General features: G+C 32.3%; 1 protein-coding gene across 10 annotated transcripts in view; it reads right to left on the bottom strand.

The window, feature by feature from the left end:
• The window catches only part of AKAP9 (A-kinase anchoring protein 9), a 128,814-nt gene that overhangs the window by 39,102 nt on the left and 69,814 nt on the right, over positions 1-19,898 (bottom strand). For 7 of the 10 annotated variants that reach the window (XM_039357673.1, XM_039357667.1, XM_039357672.1 and 4 more), the window contains 5 exons: positions 19,710-19,897; positions 11,040-11,248; positions 7,154-7,316; positions 1,314-1,526; positions 115-153 (listed from right to left, as the gene is read on the bottom strand). In XM_039357673.1, coding sequence (XP_039213607.1) covers positions 115-153; positions 1,314-1,526; positions 7,154-7,316; positions 11,040-11,248; positions 19,710-19,897 — 812 coding nt within the window. Of the gene's footprint in view, positions 1-114; positions 154-1,313; positions 1,527-7,153; positions 7,317-9,051; positions 10,029-11,039; positions 11,249-19,709; position 19,898 lie in introns of those variants that run through there. The other 3 variants (XM_039357669.1, XM_039357670.1, XM_039357677.1) reach the window with 2 other exon arrangements.

Below are 19,898 nucleotides of genomic sequence, written 5' to 3'. Positions count from 1 at the left end.
GTAAAGTTAATGTCAGTAAGCCGAAAGCCCAGAGAGAGACCATGATTAACTAGAGTCAGTAGCTGTTAAATCTTCCACCCAATGAAAGATTTGCCATGCAATATACAAACACACCTGCTTGGGAAGCTGCATCGACTGCAGCATCTACTAGGCCTAGGAGAACAGAAAAAAAACAAGAAGCAAAGTAATTCACATGCCATCTATAGCTTTCTCAAGCTGAAATACTATATGAGAAAAATGAAGCTGAAGACAGAATATAGAGTTCAGTAAAATGCCCAGTGAATTAAAAAAAATGTCATTTATTTATTAAACACAACTGTTAGATACTTTTCCACGTTTCCATTTATTTTTCTCTAAAATGTTGCGTACAGCTATTCACATAATACTTTTATTATACATTCAGAATACTGTTGAATTAAAAAGTGGCATTTCTATGATTTTTTTTATTTTCTCTGTTGCTCTGTATCTATCCAATGTATCTACTGTACTTCTTCCATAATTTATGCCTTCGGTCCTCATCATTACCAGTTTGTATATACTTAACATACTCGTTTTATCTTTTGCCATCCTGCACATGACCACCATCCTATCTCTCTGAGGCCACGTCTATTGCCAGTCTTTCTTCTTCCCAGTGCTTAAACACCTCTCCCCACAAAAGTTTTCCACCACATGTGTGCTCTGAACAAAGTATGTGCTACACTCTTGGCATGGACTGCCCAACAGTGTCTGATCCATGCAGGGAACTCTCCATGAAAATAATGTTTTGCATATCCATTACCCATTTCAACATTTTGAAAAATCAATTATATCCATGCATCTTTTTAATTAGTTAAGTGCCATAAATTGGACGAGACCCTGTTAAGATTATGGATAAATGAATATCATCTCTAAATATGTTTGATGCTCCAGATCAATTTTAAAGGAGAAGAATGGTTCCTTTCTCAGTTTTGCTGATGAAAGCAATTACATTAAAGACTTGCACTAAATCTTGCTAGATATAAAATGAGTATGTTATTAATGCCCTTCCATCTATTGTAGCAACTTATACATTATATAAAAGCAGAAACAAAATTGAGTGAATGATTCTTTGTTCCCTATAAATGCTGCCTAATAATGTCTGGATCTGAGGCATTCCTCCCCAAGTCAACCCCTGCATCTCATTGACTTTATATCCTGGAGATCTTTTGAAATGCCCGATAACAACTAACTCAAAAGGCTTTGATCACCCAGTAAACACTATAAAGTTTGTGAAAGTCTATTAGATATTAAATAATAAAACCATACATATTTGGAAGACTCTAAAAAATACATACGTTGTTCTATGGGTCCTGCATCAGCTTTCATAGCATTTTTTTGTCTGAAGAGCAATTCTTTCTCTTCTTGAAGGTGCTGTCTCTCAGCCTCTAGTTCCTGTAATTTGTTACCTGTACGAAGTAGCTCTTGTTCAAGATGCTCTATTACCTCTGTCTTTTCCAGGATTTGTTTTTCCATAAGTGATTTTTCATCTGCATAAACATCAATAAGATCTATGGAAAAATAGATGCATAATAATTTTTGAATAAAATATTCCAAAATCTTCTGAAAAAAATATGAATAGCATGGTCACAGCACTATGTAATTTTATACCAAAAAACTTTATTCTGCCCAAGTAATAAAAATTGAAATACTATACTGTAATATTAATGCTATATTCAAAGTTGAAACATTCATTTTTTTTTAAAATAGAATATTTATAGAGATGAGTGTCAATATATGAATCCAATAATATGCTAAAAAATATAAAGAACAGTTGCTGGAATTGGGTATGTCTAGTTTAATGAAAAGAAGGGCTAGCAGCAATATGATAGCAGTGTTCCAATATCTCAGGGGTTGCCACAAAGAAGAGGGAGTCAAGCTATTCTCCAAAGGACCTGAAGGCAAGACAAGAAGCAATGGATGGAAATTAATCAAGGAGAGAAGCAACCTAGAACTAAGGAAAAATTTCCTGGCAGTTATAACAATCAATCAGTGGAACAGCTTGCCTTCAGAATTTGCGAATGCTCCAGTATTGGAGGTTTTAAGAAAAATTGGACAATCATTTGTCTGAAATGGTATAGGCCCTGACTTAGCAGCGTGTTGGATCAGAATATCTCCAAGATCCTTTCCCCTCTTATTCTGTGTTCTATATTCTTTTATGTATTCTGTATTTAGTCTCCATTGTTATAACACTGTTACAATGGAAATTTACTAAAGCAATATCCTAATGTTGATAGAATTCCAGATAAGGCATGGTTACTGTTCATTTTTCATTATATGTGAAGTCTAATATGTATATTTCCTTATTTGTGAATAAGTGTGCCTTTAATACATATATTATATGATACAATATGGTGATATCTACACATTTAAAATTTTTAGCTGATTGCAAAACTATAGTATTAAATGATTATGATAAAAATATTCATTGGAAAGATGAACTGATATAAGAGATGTGTGTATACATGTGTGTAGACAATCCACAGTTTTTTCATAGCTGAAGAATGGTTACAGTTAAATCTTATAAAGTTATAGTATGCCTTTTTTTGTTATCCCTGTACTTCACTTCTTACAGTAAGTATGTAACTCATAAAACTTGATCTATCCTGAGAACAACTAAGAATATTCATTCATATAACAACTAAACAAGCCTAACCATTCAGTTCAGAACTTTTTCTTTATGCTAGTATAAGTGATTTTAACATATGAATTGTTCATTTCTGAAAAAAATGTCTTGGAAATAATAATATGTACCCATTAATAAAACTTAAGTAGTGTTTATTGTTCAGTTTAATTTTTTTAATAGTTCAAAATCTAAAGAATCAATAATTTTATGAGAATTGACACATACACATTTGTAGTAAAACTATTGTTTATTGCAAACATAATTTGATTACCAGCTAGGCAATATTTCAAAAAGCAATAATAAATATTAGTATGTTTATACTAAATCTAATAAGTTGTGGATGAATGATTAAACAATTATACGTTCCCTTGCACACTTCAATTTATCAAGTATTGAATTATGTTGAAACATTCACTACTTAATGCTCTCAGCAGAGCGTTTACTGATGATAAATTCTCAGATTACCTATATGCAGTAATACGAGGCAGTATTTCAACAAGTCAAATTTCAACAATTCAACACGTTAAATTTATTACTTCACAGTTGAATGCACCACATCACTTCAGTATTAAACTCTTTCTTGGGAGTTTCTTTTGTAAATATCAAGAATTGTATATAAGTAGACTTGATTTTTCATTAAAAAGATCTCCAAGAACGAAATTAGAGTGTGTGTCTGTTTTTGTGCATTTGCATCAAATGCCCCACAATTAATAAGGTAAAATTCCCCAGAATTATTATATAGTAATATATTTCTATACTTTAGAAAAGTAGTCACTGTAATGGATAACATGCATATATAGATATCCTTCGCAATAAGAATATATATCAGAAGAGTATAGATACTTTGCTATGATGTTTAGGTTAATACACCAGTAGATGTGTTTTAAGAATAGATTGTGAAAAAAATCTTAAAATTTTATTCAGGACAGCTGTTTTAAAAATACTGAGAAGCATATTTATTTGCTACCTAGTAATTGCTAGAAAATGTTCATCTTCAGATGAAATGTAGATGCACTTCCAAAGAGCTCTTTCTAAAGATTTTATAAAGATAATTGTGTGGCTGTATCAGTGTACTAGTTATAATAAGTTATAATAAGCAGTAATTCTATTACTGCTTATTTTAAATGATTTTCATACAAAGAAACACAATTTCTGAATATACGGGACTATTTTTTTCATTATTTGGGGGGTGGGGTGGGCTGCAGACTTTTTTTTGTAACTTTATCATATGCAAAATGACAGATGTGAAGCTTTAAAAATGCTTAGGTTACCCAATAGAGTAGAGGCTTCGTAAGAAAGCTTTTCTCCCTCCCCTTCAACTAGAGTCCTGGTAAGAATGTAGCCGAGTTGTGATCACAGCGAATACTTTCTAAGGAGTAATTTTGTTTCTTTACAATGATTGACACCTGAAAATTAAACTGGAAAATGCTATAAGCAAATTCTCAGGGTAACAGATCTAGACTTAGCAGAATTTAGATACAATAGACTCAGACAGAACTTTGAAAGAACAGATTTATTCCTTATGTAGGAAAGCAATCTGGATTGTGCTTACTCTGTCCTCAAAAAAATGGGTATGCTTCATTTTTGAGTCCTGGATAAAGGAAGCAAGAGGCTAAGAAGATTGGGCAGGCTAATAGGATTAAGGCTGGGTTTCTGATGAGGAAAGGAGGAGAGGAGAGAGGAGGTTCTAGGAAGATGGGCAGATAGGTAAGTCACATGCTATAGTGGCAACTGTTGTATTAAGGAAGAAGAATAGAAAGAACTGGGAATATTGAGTAATGGGTGGGCCAATGAATATATATTGGAATAGGAGAGACAGCACTGATTTCTCTACTACATTCTAATTCTATGTGATAAAGATTCTTTATTTACAAAACTAGCAAAAAAGGAACCTACAATAATTCCTAGGGCTGGCACCAAGAATACTATATTTTAGAGAGCAGCCTTCTTAAATGTCTGCATTTGATCTCTGAAAAATAAAGAAAAAATGGAGGAATTTTTCCATTTAACAGAAAAATAAAGAAAAAAGACAGAGATTTTTTCCATTAAATAGAAATTTGGGAGTGATAGACAATTTTGCTCTCAAAAAAACCCCCCTTAAATCAAGATCTTCTTTACTATATATAATTACTGTCTTAAAAAATATTTTGTCTTTATATAAAGGTAAAGGTAAAGGTAAAGTTTTCCCCTGTTTAATCATGTCTAACTCTAGGGGGCAGTGCTCATCTCTGTTTCTTAGCCAAGGGAGACAGCATTATCAGAGGATATTTCCATGATCCTGGGGCTAGCATGACAATAGACCAAAGGCACATAGAACACTTTTACTTTGTCACCGAAGTTGTACCTATTTACCTATTTGCATTTGTATGCTTTTGAACTGTCAGCTGGGCAGGAGGGCAAGTAAACAGGATCTCACCCCACTGTGCCACACTTGGGTCTCGAACCCAGGCTGTCAGCTTTCCAGCCAACAAGTCCACCATCTTAACTGCTGAGCTGCTGCACCCCTCTTGTCTTTATATACTAATAAGTAATGGCCAATGCCAATACATAATACAAGAAAATGCTCTGGAGGCAATTCTACAAATCTCAAGATGATAAGCAATAAAGTATACAAGCTCAACTATGAAAATATTGTATATTGCATTTTATATTGTGAAATAATGTAATATATTAATCTGAATCTAGTGAATAATAATATATATTGTTTTAAAAGGTGAATCTATGGAGATCATCTTTATACTTTAGTATATCCCCATTCAAAGTAATGATCATCTGTCACTCAAATTTTTAAATATATCGATGCATTTCAAATAAGTGCGATCATGGACAATTCAGAGAAGTTAGCTAAGAAATGAAATTGTATTTGAAAACATAAATGGTATGTGTCTGCTTATATTTAAATATTGTTTGAAAAATAGTTAAAAAAATAAGCCTGAGTCCAATAATTCATATATCATTCTAAATGGCTCTTAAAAATCACCAATCACCAATAGTATATTAATTGTCAAAGAAATAAGTCATATACTGAATAGCATGCTAATGGTCACTCATGTGTTGGATTTGTAACTGCTTGGGATGTGCAATATGCTCTACATAGGACTGATTTTGACAATTATGTGGGAAATACAATGGACCTAGAATGTGGCAGTGTGGGTTTTTATGGGCATTAACACAGTATACTCATATTAACACTTTTTTGTGCATTGCACTGACTTCCTATAGGTTTCTGGCTGCAACTGAAGGTGGTGGTTATTTTCTATCAAGTGGTTCATTGTGCAACACCAGATTATTTGGGAGATATCCTATTATGTCTGCTCATTCTATGACAGTGGTGGCCAACCTATGGCATGGGTGCCAGAGGTGGCCTCAGAGCCCTCTCTGTGGGCACGCGCACCGTCGCCCCAGTCCTAGGCCTTCAGCTGAGTTTTATAAAACCTTTTCAATTTAGGCCTGTGCTGCCGTGTGCAAAAAAAAAAAAGATTCAATCAATCGGTCAATTTCAACTTCTTGTGGGAAAAAAAGAGATCTTGCAAAGTTGGAATTGATTGACTGAACTTTTTAGTCCCACCCAGTCTCCATTACCACCGCAGCCACGCCCAACCAATGGCCACACCCACTCGGCACCCGACGATCCATAAGTGGGTTTTGGGTTGCAGTTTGGGCACTCAGTCTCTAAAAGGTTTGCCATCACTGTTCTATGAGGTTCAACACAGAAAGCATGTTTCAGATCCCTTCCATGCCAACTAATTGAAGCCAGGAAGCATTTTCTACATAAGGTCAGTCTTTTGGGAGAGCATACCGTCCCCAAGATTCAGTTGGATTACTGATCTTTTTAAGGCTTTAAAAATTTGGTTTTTCCCTGAGCATGTTGGAGGAACCTATCTGGAAAACTGGTTTAAGAGTTTGTAGTTTTAGTTTTTGTGCCATAAGATATTGCATTTTGTGCCCATGATATTGTGTTTTGTAGTTTTTATTATCTATACTTTATCTTGATTTGTTCTCAATCCTGTTAATCATCCATGGTCACATTTTGTGAAATACTCAATAATAAATCTCTCTCTCTCTCTCTCTCTCTCTCTCTCTCTCTCTCTCTCTCTCTCTCTCTCTCTCTCTCTCTGTGTGTGTGTGTGTGTGTGTGTGTGTGTGTGTGTCTGTAGGCTGATCTAATGAATCTAGAACTTTTATTAGGTACAGTATGTTAAAAAATTTACAAATCTTATGAATATAATTAGCTGACATCCTCTTTATTTCCTTTTTATAATAATATCCTATTATCCTACTATCATTTCTGTATACATTCTCTCTTGAATGATGATTGCTTTTCTTTCTCTGTGATTTAATCAATTTTCTATTCATTTGTAATCTCCTATTCTCAATTGTAAAAAAAAAAACACCATAAACCATCTATAATTGCCTGAAAATTAAAGTAACTGTTTTATAATTTTGGATTGGGGGAAAGTAACATTGTATAATTATTTAAAGCACTCTATTGCAAACAAATCAATTACTTACTCTCTGCTTTGCTAAGCTCCAGTGCTATCTGCTCTCTAGCTCTGACCTCTTCATCAAACCTTTCTTGCAATTCTTCCTGACATTTGGTTAATTCAGTAGCTTCATGTTCCCATTTAAAGGATTCTTGCATCAATTCTGTTTGTGTAGCTTTTGCATGTTCAAGCTAAAACAGAATTTAAATGTTGAAATTTTTAATGTACATTTTAAAAAGTCCTGCATAAGAACAATGTCAAGTTTGGGAAATTAGCTTGAAAGAAGAAGTTTACTGCCCTCATACATTATAGATAACAAGATAAACAAATATTTGTACAATGAATGACTTTATCACACGTCCATATCCGTGTTCAAGTACCGGATCTTGAGCCTGTCTGATTTACAATAAAAAGAAAACCTTGAGTTATTAATATAAACTTCAGCATGTACCACCCCCAGTAATTTTTATTAAATGTTATGACTTAAATTGTTCAAATTGAGAGGGTTGAAAATAGTGCAAAACAACTAATTTCATGTCTCAAATCATTCCACTTTTTGATAGTTTTGTGCTTTCCTCACTGATCAGTGAATACTATATGTAGATTTGAAGGCACTCAATTATTTAACAATTTTCATTAATCAAAGTTGCTAATGAAAAAAAATCTTACAATCAGGATTTAAAGCTTCTTTGGGTTACTGTTATTCATATTCTATATTTTCTACTCAATGTATTGGACTGGGATCTATTTAACTAACAGACCTAAAATGATACGTCATGAAAGGGTATAATACCTTTATTTCTTAAACCACACATGTGAAAGATCAATATTTCACATTCCTGCAAATGTCTGAAATTCTGCCTCTCTAAACTCAATTATCTATAATATAGTTTTGTTCGATCAACATATAATAGCAACCTTCTTAAAAATGTGATCCTTTTCTTTATATCTTTATATTTATAGCAAGTGAAAAAGTTTGCTCTTTAACAAGAACATGAGAGTACAGACATTTCCCCTGCTATTCAAATTACAAAATGACAGAACATACATTGTTTACTTTCCAGAAATAAAACAGCACACACCTATGTTTTTCTAAGTGTGGTTAAAGATGAATAGCTATGTCATACAACATTTGTGCCTGGATAAATTCTGTGAGTTTATCCAAGAGGAATATTAATGAAGTGACTGTTAACAATATTTAAATATTAATTAATACTACATGCTAAGAATGAAGACATGATCTGAAGACATGAAACAAATTCTCAAGATCCATAATTAAAATGAAATCAGTAAAACTGAAGTTACATATCCCCCTTACAATATACAGTTACAGGTCTCAGCTCATTACTGTCAGCACAGTATATCAAAAATCAAATTAAAGTACACATTAAACAATGTTAAGCTTATTTTCCTCAATTCAAATAGGTTAAATGAAAGTTTAAATTATTACTAAGAAGTGTATTAATACATTTAAGATACTGATATGTATAATAAGAATGTAAATGTGTAATATGTAAATATAAATATTTAAGATTTATATTCACCAGTTAAAAATGGTCAATATATTATTTTTTAATATATTTTCATCTGTAATAATGTTACATTGCAGAAATGTTCTTTCATTCAAAATCTTTTGCATATTGAATCTTTAAAATTCTGTAATTAAATATTAGTTTAATCAGCTATAATTCAGTTAGTTATATGAAGCTTGTATAAAAGAGTTAAAGTGATAAACACTAAAATTAGTAGCTTTCTGAAAGACATTATATCAGAAATTCTTTACATCATATAAATCAACAATCTGAGAGAAATCTGATTAAGTATTTCTACAAAATTACACCAAACAGAAAAATATTGTTGGATAACACAAATTTACAATAACCATGGAAAAGAAAAAAAATGATTTCTCTATTTTATCATACTTACTGAATACGGGGGTGTAGGCAAAGAAATTTTTGAAACAATTCTTAATCTATGTCCATTTTTCTTGTGCTTTACATAAAGAAGTGATGTATTGAGAACCACAGAATTATTATCATCCAATTGGTCAGAAAAAGGAAAAGGATAAGGTAAAGGCACACGAGATTCGACTTCTAAAGTATTTTCCTCTTGACTTTTTTCAGACCTTAGACCACTACACATATTTGATAACCAGTATGTACGGTAGGAATCCATTTCATAGTAATCTATTGCAGTTCTTTTTCATCAAATAACTTTCCCTGATATAATAGTTTTAACTGTTCTTGGTGAAATGCAGTTCATTAACTATCTGCCTGTTGCAGAGAGCAAGGAATTATAAGTTCACACTCAGACGAGCAATCCAAAAACACCAGGAAGTTCTAGATAAACATTCAGTTGAGAAAAAAAAAAAAGCAATGTTTGCAGACCTCAGAGAATTGACATTTCCTCCCATGGAACCAAATACAAAATGGCATTAAAATAAAAGGAAAACCAAGGAAAGCATTCATCAACACAAAAGATTATCTTCATAATTGGATACGATATTCTGCAGCAAGCAGCCAGACCATTAAAAAAAATAATCCTGCAGCACCTGTCAATATTTAAAATTCTCCACTGAAGTAAGCCAATAACATACTAAATTAAGATACTATTTAGTCTTTTTTCCCCTTAAGTTGTAGAAATCAGATAAACTTCTCTATGCAAGGCAAGAGCTGTGTCTCATTGAGAGGAGAAGGTCAGAACAGTATTGTAGGCGTGGTTAAATTATTTTACTGCATGTACACAGGGATTTGGAGTTTGAATTAACACACCCACCTCAAACCTTGTTCAACAAGATTCAAAAGCCAAGGCAGAGTTCATAAATGAATGTTTGAAGGAATTAAAAAGCTTTGTGATTGCATGATCCATTTCTTAATTGCTTTTTAAAAAAGTCACACCCAGTAAATAAATCGTTCTAATTAGTATCTCATACTTAAAATAATTTAATTTTACTTAATTTAAACTAAAATTGACAGAAATTAATAAAGAGAAGACTGTAGAGGTGACAGTACTCCTCAATATGTAGATGACACCCAAAAGGTAGTCAAGATCTATTGGCTATCTTTGCAGAATGCCGGATAAGGAATAATACACCGACATCATAGGTTCCAACTCAATTTTACCAAAATATTTCTAACAACATGGAACAAATTCCAAGAGAGATGACAGACTTCCTTCACTAGTTGTGTTTAAGCAGAGATCAGACATCCATCTGGGATGCTTTGAATCTGGATTCTTGCCCTGCATAGAGAAATTCTAAACAGATTTTAAACAGACCCTATAAAATTTATTTATTCCATGTGAGTTTTGTGTATCTAGCAACAATGTTGCTTGTAGAAAGTAAATACATCATCCATATAGCAATTCCTTCATGGCACAGTAGAAGATAAACAACAGAAAAATAATCATTGCATAGTACATCTTGTGATAAAGGAATCACAAAATATGAACATAATGGTTAATATTTGATTGATAATCTTTGCTTCCTGACTTGGAAGACAATACAGACTTTAAGATACTGAATAGTCAGAATGGAATTAGATATAGATAATAGAGCTTTTTCTAGAGCTTTCTAGAAAATGGTTTGGAATAGTGAGAGCATTAACCACAATACCTATCTACAATTTTTGAAGCAGCTGTGCTCTTCCTAAGACCCCCCAGGGGCAGCTGTCATATAATCTTGAAAAAAAGTTCAGAAGATTTAACATCATGATGTCACATGGGGCTAAAAGACTTGTAATCAGAGTAAAAGTCCATGCAAAGAAACTACTCTCAGAAATCCTTTAAAAAAGGGGAAAACATTTTAAAAATGTATGCAGAAATTAAGGAAACAATTTCTTGATTTGTGTATCAAATACATTTTTTTTTCTTTTCCACTCAGACATTCTTTCAAGGCTATAATTAAACAATGCTACCTGATTAGCTGTTTCATTTATTGTTTGAAGAAGTTTTTCAAATACTGCTTGAAGTCGGGTATTGATATTTAGAATTAGCTGTTCATTTTTTGTATCTATTTCCATGCCAAGGAACTGGGTGAGTTCAAACTCTTCATCTGTGACTTCTGACCACATGATATTGTCTTGACTTTCAAGATCATTGCCAATATACTGAGATGATTGCCTTTCTGTATAACAAAAAAATTAAAAGAAAAAACAATGTCCCACTTTGGTTTTTTTGTTTCTAGCACTAGCAGGATTTTTCTTATACAAATTAATGAATATGATCAAATAAACTATATAATAACAGAAATATTTCCACTGAGAATGAAGAACATCAAGCAATAAAATTACACAAATGAAGTTAGTTAATTACAAAGCAGACAGCAAATAGAAAAGGAGATACTAACAGAAGAAAAATATTTGAATATCAGCACATTATGAAAACTAATCTAATTGATTAAATCTATCTATTTACCTATAGGATTATATTTCAAGCATTACCTTCTATTTAGGGATTACAGTTATTTTTCTAGTATAAGCTATGCACATTGAAAACACAGAGATCATCTGATTGCATTCAAATTCCATTTTGAAAAACACTAAAATTCTGCCACTAATAAATTATTTTTAAACATTTTAATTCAATAATTGAATATAGATTGTTATTATCATTAATGGAAAACAAAGAATTCAATTTGTATTTATGTGAAATGAAAACAATCTGATCATTGAAGATGTTTGATCCTGTTAATGAAAGATATATGACTCTATCTTCCTTTTCTTAGCATGAATCTTCAAGGATCAAACATATTTCTTTTGCCAATCATTTTCATCCATCAAAAATATGCTCTAGGGAACTGTTCTAAAGCAGATCCATCTAAATCTAAAGTGTCTTGATATTTGTCGATATAGAAAGAAGGTTAAACCTCATGCATGTCTATTTATGACGACAGTTAAACTTTCAAATAAATATGAATAGCAAGTTAAAAATTATGTTTGCAGAGAAATATAAATAGTTATTATGTACACAAATATATGAAAATATGTTATCAAACCAGCAACATGAAATCATTTCATTGAGAAGTAGTATTTTACACAAATGTGACTGTAGTTGAAAATCTTTTAATAATTTTGTTGCGGGTAGGGATTTGCCAAAATGTTTCCTTCTGAAACATTTTTAACCCAACATTTCCAAAATATTCCACTGCAAAAGGAAACCTGTTGCCTTAGGTCAGTGTTTCTCAACCTTGACAATTTTTAGGCATGTGGACTTCAACTCCCAGAATTCCACAGCCAGCAATTCCATATATATATATGGAAGTGTTTTAAAATGCCAATTTTTGTTCCATCTCATTTTCATTGTCAACTCTTAGATTTCCCAGCAGACAATTAACAGTTAATTTAAAAATGGATTTTAAGGAGTCAACTGCTATCTCTGCCTTACATCTTTTTTTTTTTAGCTTTTACCAATCATTATTTTTTAAAAATATAGCAATAGTGCTTAGATTTATATACCACTTCCCAATGATTTATAGCCCTCTTTAAGCAGTTTACAGAATCAGCATATTGTTCCCAACAATCTGGGTCCTCATTTTACCGGCCTCAGAAGGATGGAAGGCTGACTCAACCATGAGCCAGTCTGAATCCAACTCCTAGCAGTCAGCAGAATTAGCCTGCAATACTCCATTCTAACCACTGTGCCACCATGACTCTTCAAAATATAAAACGTACTGTAAGCATACTGTTGCTTTGAGGCTTTATGATTAAAGCACCAATTGGGAAAAAAAGACTGGTTTCCAGTGAAAAAGGCACATCGATTAAGCATATTTATTCTTGACAAAAAGCAAGTTAAAATACCTGATCTGTCATTAGGATATAATGGAACATCATACTGTCACAACAAATGTATGCTTATGGTCATTGACCTAAAAGATGTATAAATGTAGTTTTTTTTCAAACTTCTAAAGACAAATTTTATCAGATTAACGTCCTTAAATATGACTCAATACAATTCAGTAATCCTTAAAAGGGATAATCAAAAGTGGCCTCTTGGTCATTTCTTTTGAAAACCTAACTGGTTCAATAAAAGTCACAAACATTTTAATATATTTTAAAGTGGTTGGTCCCACATTTTAAATTACTCTTTATAGAAAATATGAAATATTTTCCTTAATGTTAATTACTGTTATATATCTCCTTTTAGCTTTGTAAAGCTAACAAAAATATTAATTGCAACACTTCATGAAAATAAAACTCATTGTTTTTTATGAATGAAATGAATAACTGGATGAATTTAATCTATGTTAACTTGGTACCTTTCATCTGCATGGGATTTCAAAGCACTTCCATGTTCTGTAGAAATTAAACTCCTAGGCACAATGTGCAATTTCCTCAAGGATGTCTGACATGTTCTATTAGCCAATTTACTACGGTATGCAGTGAATTTTTAAAAGGCAATGCTTAAAAATTATTAGATTTAACCATTCTCATTTTGAATAATATATAATGTATAAATACATCAGGGCCAGAAGATGAAAGAGCTTTAATATCCACAGAGCAGAAAGGACATTTGCAATGGACATCCAGGATATTTGTCGATGCTATACCAAAACATCGGTTAAAGCTGAGTTGAGGGAAGATCTACCCTCTACTGAGCCATCAACACCACTTACTGATGCAACTGATGCTGTTTGAAGTTCATCCATCTTAAGAACTGACCAGGTTAAGAGACCCTGTTCAGCTTCTGACAAATAATTACAGTAAGCAGAGCTACAGAAAAATACAGTCAAATAAAAGGATAAATTAGTTATTGGGTATTCTATACTATAAAGCAAAGAACAATGAGTATTTATAATTAAAAGCAAAACCTGCAATGTGCACTGCACAATATCCATGGTTTAGCTTTGGAATGCACAATATCCATGGTTTAGCTTTGGAACAACACACTGAGTTTTTCTTCTCTCTGTAGACTGGAATAATGACAAGATTTCCAGGACTTGGTATTTAATATTATGGGTTCTACCCACCTCTGCTTTATGCTATGTTTCCTGAAAACTTTTAATAAAGTAAAATTTGCCTAAAGCAAGAATAAGTAGAGAAAAGGGTTTTGGGGGCTGTCAATGTAAATGCATTGACAAATGTGCTTGTATATATTTAAAACCTTACTGTTAAGCACAACATTTTTTCTTGCCTTATGTTCTATACAGAGGAAAATCTTTTTGTTCATCTTTTCTATAGATTTCTAATGCACATGATAATCATGGCAGACAAAAGATGTAGTAAATAATATCATGACTTTTATTGGCATTCTTCATTATGTTGCACAGAATGGTTTCATGAGGCTGAAAGCTCATTCTTCACCGGACAACTTTGTTTTTAAGATCAGAGGTAAATTCTTTTCATTTTGAGTAAGAGAGTTAGATAAAATGTTGATGGCTGTTTTGACCTATGATAACATTAACAGCCACTGCAATGGAGCAGAAAGGATTTCATAGAAATGAAATTCTGATGGGAAGAAATTTTGCTCTGTTTTAGTACAAATTGACTAGGCTGGTACCAAGCTCCTAACAATGTATATTTCTGCATTAAATGAATTATTGAATGAAAGCAATCCAATAAAGCAAGAGAATTGCATAATGAATTGCATAATGAATCCAATAGAGAGAGAAGCAAAACCTACACATAAAGGTAATAGTCAAGTTCCCATTGAGTAATATTGACTCAAAGTAATTTTGCATTGGATAGCCTATAAATGTGATCTATAAAACTATTGGCAACTTATGGTCAGGCACTTATAGTTTTACTAGTGCCACCTACTGGGAGGTTTTTTTCCTGTTAATTCTCTAATGAAGTCAATATCCCAGGTATCTCTTGGGGGTCTTTCAGCAAAAGCTGCTTAGATTTTTTGAGATAGTTAAGGATAACTGGCTACCACTATAAATTTGGACTAGTGACTATTATGTTCTTCCTGAAAATAAAAAAAAATCCTTATCCTTTAAGTTATAGACTATGGTAGTCTAATGTTTTTGAAGATTATAGAGAAAATAAAAAAAAAATGAAATATTTCATTCAGATATTTACATTCATTTATCATACCCTTTAATCTTGATCCTTAGGAGATATTTTCTGTATAGTTTTATATTTTCTGTTGTATGAACTACTTTGGAGTAAGCAATACTATTTCTTTAAAATTCCATAGATTTTAATTGTTGAAAAAGATTTATCCCTTTAATTATTGAATAAAAATTATCTTTTTAAAATAATGGAACAAGGGAAAAGCAGGAGAGTTCCAGGACTATGTCTGGTTTTGCTTTATTGAGGATGATAAGGTTTCTGACATAGTAGAACATAAATTGTGAACAGCCTTCAAAATCATGGGGTCTAGGTCACTTCATTGCCTGTTGAAGAATGTCTATGCTGGCCAGGGAATAACAGTTACAATTAGGAACTGGGGAAAAAGTAAACTAAGATTTATATTGTCACCATATTTATTTAATATGCAAACATAAAATATTTTATTTAACTTATATGCAGATATATCATTATCAATTCTGGACAAAAATGTGCTGATAGCATCACTTTGATTATTGGAAGCTAAGAAGATTTAAAGAGATTCTTGTTCAAGATAACAGAAGAGCTGCCTATGGAGATTCTCAATCATCCAAATCACAGTATCCAAAGGTGCTTTTCCAAAAGGCAACTGGACTTTCTTGCTTCTTCAGGAACTAAAGAAACTTTTTGCATAAGAAGCTAAATGTTTTCAAGGAAAAAAAAATAAGGAAAGTCCATTGCCTTTTGGAAAAGCACCCTTGGAACATAAAAGAAGAGAGTACAAAAGTTAATCTGTTGCTTAAAATTACAAAAAATGAAGATTACACCAACAAGGAATGCCAATCCAATGCAAAGATAAAGAAAAAAAAAAGTGAAAAAAGGCTACATGTTCTTAGGCTCAAAAGCTCAGAGAGTGTTGACTTTGGCCAGCAAATAGAAGTCTGTTATGTGGAAGGAAGACAACAGATCTAGACTGAACATTCAAGTGCAGGCAAATCACACTGACAATGAATTCTAGTATACTAGAATTTTCCAGTACTCCTATATAGTTGTGAAAACCAAACCATCAGACAAAGTAAAAAAAAAAAATACTTCTTCATAAATAGTAAATTGTGGTGCTAGAAAAAATTGTTGAGAATACTTTGGACCATAAGAGGACCAGATTAATCAAAATTAAATATAGGAAAACTAATCTGCTCACAGGAAACACTAATAATAAAGCTGAAGTTTAAATATTTTGGATATGCAAAGACAAAAGGCTAAATGAAACATTATTTAATAGTAAAAAGCACAAACATTCTTTAAAAAATAAATAAATGGCAGAATTAGAACTAATTCAAAACAAAGGGAACATTAAAAGCATCAGTTAAAAACTTTATTAAAGATATTTACTGATATATAACCCAATATCTCACTATTCTAGAAATTATCTATCTATCTATCTATCTATCTATCTATCTATCTATCTATCTATCTATCTATCTATCTATCTATCTATCTTATTAATTTTATTTGCCTCTTATCTCACCATGGGGCTACTCTAGGGAACCTACAACAAAATAAGGTCTCAGGTATCATTCTTAAAATTTGAGTAGACTTGAGTACAGATGTAGCTGATTTTTTAAAACTTGATCCCAAATATTTTTGCCCTCAAAATAAAATAATACATCTTAAATTAGAAAATGAATTATGAGATAAGGTGGATAGGTATAATATGATTTAAAGAGGCTTTCTAAGTTCTGAACTTTATAAATTATTGTTGCATATTGAGATCTAAAGCAATTTATGGTATCAGGGATTTCAACAGAGCATATGCTGTTGAGGTGAGTCTATTTTTTTTCTAGAAAAATTTGTAACTCCTGAACTAGCCAAGGCTACAGCTAAATATTGTACTACCAGTTTAATTTTCTAATAGTAAACCAGCATTTTAGGGAGAATTTGCCCCTTCGGAGTCATATGCATATCTTCATCCAGATGACTTGAAATAAATTTCATTTCTACCCAACACAAAAAATGGCACCATTTACCACTGTGGGACATATTTAATATTAAAAAATGCCCTTTTGTGACCACAATTGTGTAGTAACAGTGGAATAACATTATTTGAAGACAGCAAGTTATTTCTAAATTATGTATGAAATTTAAACCACAAAACTATTGCATTTATTCTTTTAGTCTAACTAGCATGTTAAGACAGAATTGCTGCTTTGAAATGACATTTCTTTTTCTGAATTGTACTGGAATGTAAACACGAGCATCCAAATTCTATATTTCTTTAAGGCAGAACAGCAAAACCAATGCAGAAAAGCAATTGGATTACCGGTACTATTTTGAAATTACATTTTTTAAAGTCTATTGTGGTATAAAAAGTTGTACTGTTTCCATGTAGATAATTATCCTAAATCTAGTGCCATATTGATAGTAAAGTCAGATTCTAAAAAGAAATGACCAATTGCTCTTACTATTAAAATTCTAGAGAAATTGTCACCATCAATTTGGCTGTCTAGGTGACACTTTTCTAGAAAGAGGCCAAATTCCTTGAGATTGCAGCATAAACAATCAAGAAGGACCAGTCCAATGTAAGAATTGGGTGGTGTAATCATTGCTGATAAATCTATCCAACAAATATTAATTAAACCAACTAAATGTTTATAACAACATACTCAATATAGTCTCCTATTAGATTGCCAAGACAGTAAAGGAGAAATTATGTTTAGGTCAGGAAAAGTGTGGGAAAATTTAGGAAAAAATACTTTATCATTTATCTCCATTTAAATCACCATTACAATTGCAAAATCAAAAGTTATTTAGGTAAACTTCTACAGATAGTCTGGACTTGCGACCCCAACTGGAACCAGAAATTCCATTGTTAGGCAAAACAGTCGTTAAGTGATTCGTGCCTGATTTTACAACCTTTTTTGCCATGGCTGTTAGGCGAATCACTCAGTTAAGTGAATCTTGTGGTCGTTGAGCAAATCCAGCTTCTGCCATTGACTTTGCCTGTCAGAAACCAGCTGGGAAGGTCATGAATGAGAATCACGTGACTCTGGGGCATTGCAACTGTCATAAATATATGCTAAGTACTTGAATTTTAATCACGTGATTGTGGGGAGGCTACAATAGTTGTAAATGTGAGTACTGGTTGTAAGTCATTTTTTCAATCCTGTTGAACAGTCACTAAATGAATGGTCATAAGTTTAGATCTATCTGTACTTAGGCTATAAACTATTAATTTGGAGTAGATTTTCCAAAGATGGCTACGTACTTTTCCAATAGCATAATGTTAACAGGACAGTCATTGAACAATACAGCCATCTCAAGTTGTTTTAATACATCTCAAGTTGTTTTAATACATTTCTAAAATCTACCTCATCACTAACTATCCATCTCTAATGCTACATCACTCCTTAAATCCTCCTGATTGCATCTTCTCCAAATTTATTTAAAAGGCTCTAATTCTCCAGGTGAGATTTGTGAAAGTTGTGAGAAATTGAATTTGTCCTTCCAGTAGTGCCTATTTTTTTGGTACAAAGACATCATCAGACCTCTCTAAATGCATATTACAGGTCATATTTCTGAAGTCAGACTAAGTGCCTGAACCTTACCAGAAGCATTGCAAGCTCAATACTGCCCCATTTCGAGCTTAAAAACATTTTCAGTGAATAATCTGGGTTAAACTCAAAGAACTGTTTTATGTTCTAAGTGGAACGTTTCAATCTCAAAATAGTTCGTATTTAAAACTTTTGTATATCTTTGTTTAAATCATCAAAGAAAATATGTAAAGTTTCTTTATGAGATTTGTGGGATAGACAGAGCATATTTTTTATTACTAAGATACAAAGGAACATTGATTATAAAAATGGCACATTTATTACAATTGATAGGCAACTGTTTTTTTTAAATGGCACTATATAATTTCTTACTAAAACAAACTTTAGCTGTGATAGCAGCTAATATGACTGATGTTAATAATAGGGGGATAACAGAGTCACCATTAAGATCCCATTAATATGCAATTATGGTTTATTAGTAATTATTTATTTGATGGGTAATTAGAAATTTCCAAGCATATCTAAGATATTAGCATAACTTTGAACATAATCCACAAATTGTGGATTCGAGGATGAAAAAACTGTAAATGACTACAAATTATGAATTTACATTATTTATGGATCAGAAATATTAAGCTTCCATATAGTATTTACTGAGAAATTGAATTTTAGGGTCTCTCAATGTGATGAAATGTGCACTGCTGAACGGTGAGGGAAACATTAGACAACTAAAAGCTTTCCCAGAAAAAAAAAACCCGATTAAGGGACTGTGCAGCCTAAAACTGGATGGAGAAGAGGGGAAAAGGTTCAGGATAGCCACATCCTAGAATTTCTCAGGATACATTTAAGAGGAAAGAAAGTTATAGAATTAGTTTGATAAGATTCTGCCTATTAGGTAATAAGTTACTAAAGGACTGAATTCAATTATCTTGCCTCTGCTCTTGGGCCTAATACTCAACACATTTCCGTCTGAAATTATTAATACTAAATATCACAAATACTTTTCATATAAAAGACCTAGAACATAACCTTACATAACAAGTACCTGGCTCATATCCCACATAAATGCTTGATTTTATGGCATCTTCTACTCTTGCAGAAAACTGAGATTTTGGTGACTGATCTAGAAGTTTCACAACAAGATGTCCAATTGTTTCTTCTACAGCTGCAGTAGTCTTCACAATATCCAATAGAATCTTCATCAGCCTACTACTGGCTTTCTGCAAAGTACATC

This window comes from Crotalus tigris, unplaced genomic scaffold, assembly GCF_016545835.1.
Source record: "Crotalus tigris isolate CLP2741 ecotype Arizona unplaced genomic scaffold, ASM1654583v1 scf7180000018940.2059657, whole genome shotgun sequence".
Lineage (NCBI taxonomy): Eukaryota > Metazoa > Chordata > Lepidosauria > Squamata > Viperidae > Crotalus > Crotalus tigris.
This window is presented reverse-complemented; position numbering and strand designations above follow the sequence as displayed.